Source organism: Saprolegnia parasitica (genome assembly GCF_000151545.1).
Source record: "Saprolegnia parasitica CBS 223.65 unplaced genomic scaffold supercont2.127, whole genome shotgun sequence".
NCBI lineage: Eukaryota > Oomycota > Saprolegniomycetes > Saprolegniales > Saprolegniaceae > Saprolegnia > Saprolegnia parasitica.
This window is the reverse complement of record NW_012156521.1, coordinates 43,521-52,646: the sequence shown is the minus strand read 5'-3', so window position 1 is coordinate 52,646 and position 9,126 is coordinate 43,521. Positions and strand designations below refer to the sequence as shown.

The 9,126-nt window shown below is 59.8% G+C and overlaps 4 protein-coding genes across 4 annotated transcripts in view; 2 read left to right on the top strand and 2 right to left on the bottom strand.

The window, feature by feature from the left end:
* Window positions 1–1,321: 1,321 nt before the first annotated feature.
* Window positions 1,322–2,308, top strand: SPRG_13492 (hypothetical protein). The gene is made up of 2 exons (XM_012353552.1): window positions 1,322–1,357; window positions 1,408–2,308. The coding sequence occupies exons 1-2, from the start codon at window positions 1,349–1,351 to the stop codon at window positions 2,272–2,274; spliced, it is 876 nt and encodes a 291-aa protein (XP_012208942.1). The 5' UTR covers window positions 1,322–1,348; the 3' UTR covers window positions 2,275–2,308.
* A 227-nt stretch (window positions 2,309–2,535) lies between these two features.
* SPRG_13491 (CMGC/MAPK protein kinase) lies at window positions 2,536–4,747 on the bottom strand (the record flags this gene model as incomplete). Its single annotated transcript, XM_012353551.1, has 4 exons — window positions 2,536–3,649; window positions 3,699–3,821; window positions 3,878–4,032; window positions 4,084–4,747. 4 exons carry the CDS (start codon window positions 4,745–4,747, stop codon window positions 2,636–2,638), a joined length of 1,956 nt encoding a protein of 651 aa, XP_012208941.1. The 3' UTR covers window positions 2,536–2,635.
* Window positions 4,748–5,186: 439 nt separating this feature from the next.
* Window positions 5,187–7,599, top strand: SPRG_13490 (hypothetical protein). Its single transcript, XM_012353550.1, has 8 exons — window positions 5,187–5,858; window positions 5,909–6,020; window positions 6,069–6,159; window positions 6,210–6,391; window positions 6,441–6,705; window positions 6,757–6,887; window positions 7,001–7,108; window positions 7,155–7,599. The coding sequence occupies exons 1-8, from the start codon at window positions 5,269–5,271 to the stop codon at window positions 7,536–7,538; spliced, it is 1,863 nt and encodes a 620-aa protein (XP_012208940.1). The 5' UTR covers window positions 5,187–5,268; the 3' UTR covers window positions 7,539–7,599.
* A 165-nt stretch (window positions 7,600–7,764) lies between these two features.
* The window catches only part of SPRG_21293 (hypothetical protein), a gene marked incomplete at both ends in the record, with an annotated part of 2,953 nt that continues 1,591 nt past the window's right edge, over window positions 7,765–9,126 (bottom strand). Inside the window, 4 exons of the mRNA XM_012353571.1 lie at window positions 7,765–8,487; window positions 8,542–8,764; window positions 8,823–8,944; window positions 8,992–9,114. Coding sequence (XP_012208961.1) covers window positions 7,765–8,487; window positions 8,542–8,764; window positions 8,823–8,944; window positions 8,992–9,114 — 1,191 coding nt within the window. The remainder of the gene's footprint in view (window positions 8,488–8,541; window positions 8,765–8,822; window positions 8,945–8,991; window positions 9,115–9,126) is intronic.

The following is a 9,126-nucleotide window of genomic DNA, read 5'->3' as shown; positions in this document are numbered from 1 at the left end:
TATATTGCTGCTAGTAAAAAACATTTTACAAATTGCAAAGTAGCATGGCCTCGACGGCCTCCAGCTCATCGTGGCCACTTAAAACACTAGAACGGTCACGCTAAAGGACGGCACACCTTGTCCTAATGGACGCAGTTAATGGCCGCAGTTAATGGACCAGGTACAATGCATTTGTACACTCTCGCAACAACCGAGTCTCCCGCACGACGCCGACGAAACTTTCCGATGCTGCGGTCAAGGCAACTACTAATGAGTACACGCTTGCACGTCCGGCACTTGTCGCGGCGTGGTACCATCGCTCGCCGAGTCGCTTCACGCTTTCCGCGACGACCCTTGTGCGCGCTTCTGTTCCTCGCACAATCCCGCAACAAGACCACTACAGCTCCTCGCTTGACGCTGCCTCACGAGCGCATTAGGACGTCTACCGAACTATCTTTTATCATTGCTGCGTGTCAATAACTCATTACAAGACCATCATACTTGTATGCTCTTGGGGAGGCACAGCGTGGTTGCGGACCTTTCTGGTACATGTAATAAGATCCGCGGACCCAGGTGCAGTCCACTGCTAGACCAGTATTATTGTCCACATCAGCGGACAACCCGAGTAACAAGTCACCCCGAACGCCAAAGAAGGACTTGCCGCGTCTCAGATTCGGATCGTGCGGTCGTAACGCATCCACTGGTGACCATTGAAATAACAGCCAATCAGCGCAAGGAATAGAAAAGAGCCAGTGCACGGGACCACAGCAAGTGCAATGTGATGCCGGACAAGGTACGAAAAGGTACGTCAGTGCACTACGAATGAGCGGCTTTTACGTCCCAGCAGCCGAGCTACTTGGCCTCGGCGTAAAGAACACGGCCGAGAGACACCATAACTGCGGAAAGGCGCAACGTTGGTACACCGCGAGAAACCAGACGGAACAAGCTATCAAGTTTCAAGGGGAAATGGTCAACATCTAATTTAGGCACAACAGTCGCGCTATGACCCTCTTGCGATGTACGACACGTCCATGGTGGGTCGACCAAGTCGCGTGTGGCTCGTCATCCCAACTGTGGCATGTATGTCGCCAACCCAATGAGCTGTTTCCGCATAAGATTGTAAAAGGAAAAGGCGCAGAAGCGATGGTTTAAACGGGAAATGTGCGAAACGAATTTTGTCGTTTGGGAGGAAACCGACGCGCAACTTTAGCATCATAAACTTAACCTTGAACTCGTACGCTAGCGGCGCGTCGCCGAGCAGATCCGATCGCGACTCCTCCAAGTGGGTCCACCACACTCGATCGCGTTCGACCATTCAGGGCGCTCGAGCTGCCACGTTGCTGCCGAATCTACGAGATTCGCATATCGAATGCTAGAGGTATTTATCTTTAGAGGTGCGAGCCGGAAACCTCTCAAAACCAATCATAGGTGGCGGAAGCAGTCGAGTCAACAGGCCCGACACTCTTCAGCCAACCTCGAACCACCACCACCATGTCCACGCTGCACCAGCGCCGGCCGGCGCCCGAGGCCCCGCCCGCCGAAGCCGCCGCCGTGAGCAAGCCCAGCCCCGTCGAGGCCGCCATCAACTGGGCGTACCTCAACCTCGGCGGCGAAGAATGGGACTGCCAGCCCGCGTGCATCATCACCGACTACATCCTCGCGACGCAGTGCTTTGTCTTCATCGCGTACCTCACGTTCATGACGAGCTACCTCAACGAGCAGTCGCACTGGTATGTGCTCTACTTTTTCGCGATGGGCACGACCGCGCTCGTCGGCGGCTTCCTCCACCACGTGGCCTTCAAGGCCAAAAAGGTGTTTGACGCCGAAGCGGGTGCGAAGCGCGTCTTTGGCGTCTACGTCACGCGCCCGACCGTCGATACGATCATCGACTGGAGCTGGCGCCTCGTGCTCGGCTTTACGACGCTGACCAACTTCTGCCTCGTGGCGTTTGCCGCGTCGCGCTACCTCTCGGACGGCTCGTCCGAGCTCACGATCTGGATCGCGGGCACGGGCTACTCGATCGTTGCGATCTTCGCCTTCATCTACATGAACACGTCCTTTATGCTCCTCGGGTTTCTCCCGGCCATGGTCTTTGGCAGCGTCATGTCGGTCATGGCGTACGAGCGCGGCGTCGTCCACGAGCTCCTCGTGCTCACGCTCAAGCTCGCCTCGGGCTTGATCCAGGGCCTCGCCGTCTCGCCGTCGTCCAAGCACTTCAACCACAACGCGCTCTCGCATGTCGTCCTCTCGGCCGCGGCCGCGACCATGCTCATGCACTTTCACTTTGTCGTCTAAGCGTCCGGAACTACCTCCTGTCAATTTATCCCCATCTTCTTCTTCTGCCTGATGTATTTCACGTCCTGCAAAGCATTCAAACCGTTCTGGGGACCGTACTCGCAGGCAAATCAATGGAACATGGACGACGCTCCGACATCCTGTGCGGCAATGCTCGCCTAACATTTATGCAACGCGACTCGAGGTACATTTGGTATGACGAGGTGTTCATACCCTTGGTTCATGCTACTAGGACCGTTGTAGGTAGGTAGACACGGCGAGGTCGAGACAGTATAGGGGTGTGGTATTGGTTAGATATCCTGCGCGACAGCGTCTTCGGTCGATGAGGCGAGCGGCGGATGAATGGAGTGGATGGTGCGTCTTAGTGGCGCGCCCGGGTGTTGGGCTGTTGCTTCTGCGGGTGGTAGTAGCCAATCTCGGCCGCCATGAGCTTGCGAATGTCGGCGATCGAGAGCGTGCCCGGACGCAAATCAAACTCGAGCTCAATGCCGTACGATGCGACCACATCCTCTTCTTCGATCGACCGAATGCTCGCGAGGTACGGGTGGTTGAGTGCGTCCTCGACACTCGCTCGCTTGCGCGGGTTCATGTGCAGCATTTGATGCAGGAGGTCGATGGCCTCGGGCTCAGCGCCGGGATACAGCTCCGAGAAGCGTTTCGGTGCTTGGGGGGGCAGCGACCGGAGGTAAAAGCGCACGTCCGGGTCCGCGACCTCGGCAATGTCGTCGTCGGCCATGCTGCCGAGCACGCGCAGAATCGTGTTGAGCTGGTCTCGGCTGTCTTGGGGCAGCGCCATCTGGCTCGCACCCGGACTCAATGGAAAGCAGCTCACGCCCGGAAAGAGCGGCTCGCGGTTAAAGTGCGACGGCACCGACGTCTTCTGCATCGAGAGGAGCTCGGCAAAGATGCAGCCGACGCTCCACACATCAATGCCGGTCGAGTAGTCGTGGTCCCGGAAGATAATCTCGGGCGCTCGGTACCAGCGCGTGACCACGTGCTCGGTGAGCTGTCGCTGGATCTTCTTCTTGGCGGCCGCGCCCGTTGGACTTGCATCGCGCTTGCGCTTGGAGGACGACGTGGACGGAATCGACGTCGGGTTTGCAATCGTGCGGGCCAGGCCAAAGTCGCAAATCTTGATCGCGACCGGTGAGAGGTTGAGAAGCACGTTGGCGGGCTTGAGGTCGCGATGCACGATCGACGCCGAGTGCATGTACTTGAGCGCCTTGAGGAGGTCGAGGAGGAGCCAGCGAATGTGCTCGGCGGTCAGAAACTGCGGCGAGTGCAGTAGCTTTTCCAAGTCGGACGGGAGAAACTCAAATACGACGTAGAGGTTTTGGAACGAGGTCAGGTCCGCCGGACACAGAATTTCGCGGATCTAGTCCACGGACTACGGACCGCCGTGTCTCAGAATCCGAAAGAAGTACCTGGACAATGTTGCGGTGCTTGAGCTGCCGAAGGATGCAGAGCTCGCGGAGGATGCGCTTGGCGTCAATGGGATCCGAAAAGACGTTTTGGATCTTCTTGATCGCGACAACATCCCCTGTCGGCTAACGATGGCGCAGAGACGGCGGATAAGAAGAGACAAATGGACAAGTCGTTGTACCAGATGCTTGCAGCGCACGACTTGGCCGTAGCTGCCTTGGCCGAGGACCGTCTCGATCTGATAGTGCGGGGCAATTTCGTCCCAGCCCGTGAGCGCTGACGTGCCCCGGCCAGGATTCGGGTTGCGAGCAACGATCGGGTTGGTAGGTGGCGCTGCTACATGCTGTTCATGAGGCACTGCAGAGGACATCGCGATGGGTACGGCACCTTGTTGGGCGGCAGAGGGCATCGCGTGCAGCGCAGGCGTCTCGGCGAGGGCGGCCATTTCGCGCTGCGTCTTGACGTTGTCGTACATGGCGAGGTCTTGGGCGACGACGAGCATGCCAGGGCCCGCGGGGTTGCCGACGAGCGGTGTGCATTCGCAGAGCAGGCGCAGCTCGTGGCCGGCCTTGGCGAAGAGCGACACCTCCAGCGGCGCGCGCGAGCCGTTGGCGCCGTCCATAAAGCTGAAGAGCGCTTGCTCGAGCATCGAGCTGGACGAGACAGGCACGAGGCCTGGGAGGTCGAGGAAGTTGCGGCCCGCGACTTCGTCCCGGGTAAAGCCCGTGAGCGCGACCGCCGTGTCGTTCCAAAGGATCACGCGCATGCTCTTGTCGACGACAAATACGACCGAGCCAGACGCGTAGAGCGACTTGCCGAGCGACGCAAGACTCTCGGTCGTCTGGCAGAACGAGTCGACGGCTGCGACAAAGGACCGGACTTGCGGGATGGACGTGACGTACTCGATCTGGTCGCCCATAGTCTGGCGCAGGAGCTTGCGCACGGTACCGTTCATGACGGCGACGCCTTGCGGAGCGTTGCCTTGCATCATGGTCCGTGGCGGGCCATGGGCCATCGGCGGCGGCGCAGCGCCTTGCGGGTGGTAGTTCATCCTTCCTTGGCCCTCGACTCCAAATGACCGACGGCCACGACCAGCTGCGTCACTTCCCAACGACCACGTGGTCGTCCGGATGGATCCCTCGCCCAATCTGGCGACGCACTGAATGGACGCAACTCTGAAGCCAATCGTGGTGCGTCCATTGCCCAAATAGAACGCGTTCTATCCAATCACACTGCGTAACGACGAAACGATGTAGGAGCTCCTGCGTCAACGCCTGCCCACGCGCCGGGTTTGCCGCACCGTATCCGTATGGCGTTGTAGAGACGCTGACGGGCCTTGTAGAGGATGACGGGTATACTACCTCTGGCTGCTATGGGTGCTCAAGGGACCTGCAGGCAAACGCGCAAGCCATCGAGGCAGTCGCACGGGGTGGCGGGCAGGTGTTTTATTTTTATGAATCGTGCGTCGCTTTATTATTATATACCACACTGTAGCAAGCTGATTCCGGTCGTCTTGAAATATTGCGGTCGTGGGTGCAGCAAGGACTAAAAAGACCCAACAAGATCTCGCCCATGGCCGACGTCGTGCTCCGACGGGGCGAGCTCGTGTACCGGCGTGATGTCCGCGCTGAGTGGCAGCGCTGCTGGGTCAAGATGTACGCGGACCGCGTGGTCGACCACACGCAGGCCATCTGGCTCGCGACCAAGCAGGTCGTGCGCGTCGAGCCCATAAGCCTCGCAGGCCCGAGCCCATGGGTGTTCCGCGTCACCGTCGCTGGCAGCGCCGCCATCGACGCCTGCGTGGCCTCGCAAGAGGAGCGCGATGGGTGGATACGGTGCCTCATGGACGCCAAGCGCGCGTACCTCGCGGAGAATGGCAAGCTGCTCTTCCAAGCGGCGCACTCGCCCATGCCGGACCCGCCGGCCTTTGTACGGTTTGCCGACAGCGACTCGGAAGCGCACTCGTCGGACGACGATGACAGCCTCTCGGAGACGGACGATCTGCCTGCAAGCTTGAAGAGGCTCGTCGTGCAGCCTGGGCTCAAGGTACCTCCTCCCTCCGCGCTCGTCCTCACGCTTGCATGCTACCAGCGCATGGTGCGGGACCGGCCGCGCGTCCTCACGATCGTGCACGTCGAAATGGAGACGAAGGCGCATGGCCGGTAATATGCTCTTTATGGCAAAAGATAGCATTTAGCACGAGCGACACTAGCTTCGTCGCACCCATTGCGCTGGACGACGACAGCTTGAGGACCACGCACGTCGACGCGCTCAAGAAGGAGGCGCTCGGGAAGCTCAAGCACAAGGTGCTGCACAGCCTCGACGTACTACGTTCTGTCTGCCCGCCACTTGATCTCACGGAGCACGCACAGGCGGACGGGATCGCCGCCGACGCGACGCTGCGCGAACTCACCCAAGACGACGCCATGTCGTTCGTGCTCGTCTTGCCCGATGCGATACGCGGTAGGAACGCTATCAATGTATCAAGTTGATGCAAATACGTTTTCTTCTAGATGTGTGGCTGCGCAACGAAGAGAAGCCGCTGTGCTACTACCTTGACATGAAGCTCGAGTCCGCGTCCGACACGGTGCACCTCTCGCTCCGCCAGGTGCAAGCCATGCCGCCGCCGCCGCTTCAGGTCGAAATCACGGGCAATGCCAACAAGGTCAGCGACCTCTCCCAAAAGCTCTACACGGTAACCAGCTCGAATGGCGCCCTCGACTTGATACTTTGATACTTGATAGACGTACACGATTCAAGTCGTGTACAACGACGTCAAGTGGACGGTTGTGCATCGGTTCCAGGATTTCCTCGCGCTGGATGACGCGATCAAGAATGACGTGGCAGCCTACCGCGCGTACCTGCCGCCGCTGCCCAAGAAGAAGGCGATCACGCCCAAGAAAGGCTTGTTCGTCGCCAAGCGCCAGTGCAAGCTGCAGGCATACCTCCAAGACGTCGTCGCGTTGCCTGGACTTGCACAAAACATCCATGTCATGACATTTCTAGGCGGTACACACGATGCGCCTTCTAGTTTCTCGAACATAGATCGGTGTCGTTTAGTGGTCTCGATGGCCCGGAACCGCGAGGTCGTCCGAAGCGTGCTGCATGTCTCGGCGGTCCACGCGTGTTTGAGCTATGGCGACATCATCCTCTTCAAGACGCGCTTTGGTGCGAGCAAAGTACAACGCAAGGTAATCGTCTAGTTGTCGCCTCCGACTCTCAGGTCGACGATGGATCCATTCACGCGTCTTCCATGACCATTAGGTAGCTTTTGTGGAGATGGAGATGGCGCAAACCGATGTAGATCACCGGCGCGCGGTATGACCACGCTGCGATCGTCGTGCCAGGGTCGACGCCGCCGCTTCTCTCGCTCCTCGAAGCGACCGGCGAAGGCATCCAAGTCTACGCACTGGTGCGCAAGACTCTCTCTGTACAGTGGAATATACAGTGGACGGTAGAAGCCGCGACTGCAGGCGTACGGGCGCGAGGTCACGAACGCCATTGTCGCGCGTCGCGTGCTAGCGCCTCGGTCGCCGACGACGCTCGCCAAGATCCAAGAGTTTGTGCTCGGCGTCGAGGGCAATGCGTACAGCATCTTTGGCATTCTCAACCGGTCCAAGGTCGAGAAGGAAGAGAAAACGACCAAGTACTTTTGCTCCGAGCTCGTCGCCGCCGCGCTCATGCACCTCGATTGGCTCGAGAAAGATGTGCCGCCAAGCTTTTACTGGCCCGGCAACTTTGAAGAAGGCGGCGAGCTCGAGCGCCACGTCCTCCCGGGCGTCACCCTTGGCCCCGAGCTCGCCCTCGACTGCAAATTTCTCGAAGTCGGCCGTGCACAGTAGCCACCTTGACATCTCCGCGACAACAACATCATCATCAACAACAAATGGGCTTGTAACGCGGTTAGCGAGTCTTGGCGTCGTCCTTCGGTGGTGGATGCCTGCCATTACAAAGGGGCGTCTTTCGTAATCTCTCGACTCCATGACTTACGGACAACGCTTGACGGATGGAGTGATTGACGGATTGGCCGACTGACTGTATTGAACGCGTCCAACAGACTCTACGACGCTATTCGGTGGCCCACTGCGTCTCCCCCGTGACGCTGTTGTAGTAGTAGGTTTGGCCGGTCGTCTCATCGACAGCTGCGACCCAAGGCTCGCTTTCGCTGCTCACGCCGTGGGCGATGCCTTGGTTGACGTAGGCAAAGTCGGCCGACTGGAGGTACTCGTTGTACGTCTGCGGGTCCTCAACCATGCCGCCAGCTTGCTGCTGTAGCATGGCGAGGACGAGCGCGCTCTGCTTCTCGTTCGCTTGCTGCCGCTTGTAGGTGCCCATGTCGATCCACGCGTGGGCCGCCTTCTTGCCCTTCGCGTGGATGATGTTGTAGCAGCCGAGACAGTACGGGTCACCGCACGCGTCGCACCAGCGCGTCGCCTTGAGCTTCTCGCACTCGATGCATTTCGTGGGCCCCATCGCCGTCCACGTGTGCAGCGCCCGCTTCCCGCCGCCGTGCGTCCGGTCGTAGCACGCGTCGCAAAACACGTCTTCGCACTGCGCGCAGCGACGGGACGCGTCGACGGTGTCACACTCGACGCAGAGCGCGTCATTGAGCTCCGCCTCCTCGGCCGCGCGCTGCAATTCGAGTTCGAGGAGCGCTTGCGCCTCTTGCGCCGCGGCTTCCTGCGCCGCGATCACCGGATCTAAAATGACGCGGCCGTCCTGGAGCACGAGGTCGCGGCCGTCGGCCTTGGTGTACCCGCCTTCGGGCGGCTCCCAGATCGCGTCGCCGGTCTACACCCCTTGTTGCTGCAACAACTTTCACCAAACGAACGGACATGCACGTACGCGGTTGTGGTAAAAGAAGAAGGCGCCGGCGTCGTCGGACCAGAACTGCGTCCATGCCCGCGCCTGCGCCACAAAGAGTTCGAGGCGCGCGGCCTTCTGTGCCGCAACGACCCGCGCCGCTTGTCGCTGGCGATACAGCGACTGGATGCGCGTCGCCGCCTTGGCGTGGCGGCTGCGCACGGCCGCACGCGCCTCCGATTGAAAATGCGTCGCGAGCCGGCCGCTACAAGCCACATAGTACATCGTCAGCACGCGATGCACGAGACGATCGAGTCGTATACCGATGCCCACGGTACACGGCTTGGAGCTTGAGCGCGGATGCGTGCTGGAGCTGCAGGTGCAGCCGTCGGCGCTCACGCATCTCGCGCACAAGTCGCCGGGCCGCAAACCCTCGGTAGATGCGCTACGGCATGTACTTCGGTGCGACATGAAACGATCGTCATGTCGTACCTGGATGCGGATGACGTGGCGCCGCTGCTCGCGCTCGATCATGGCGCGAATGTACTTGACCTTGTGCAATCGCCCGCGGTAGCGTCGCTGCAGGATGCGCGCGGCGGCGACACGCCGTCGGTGCTCGTGGATCGC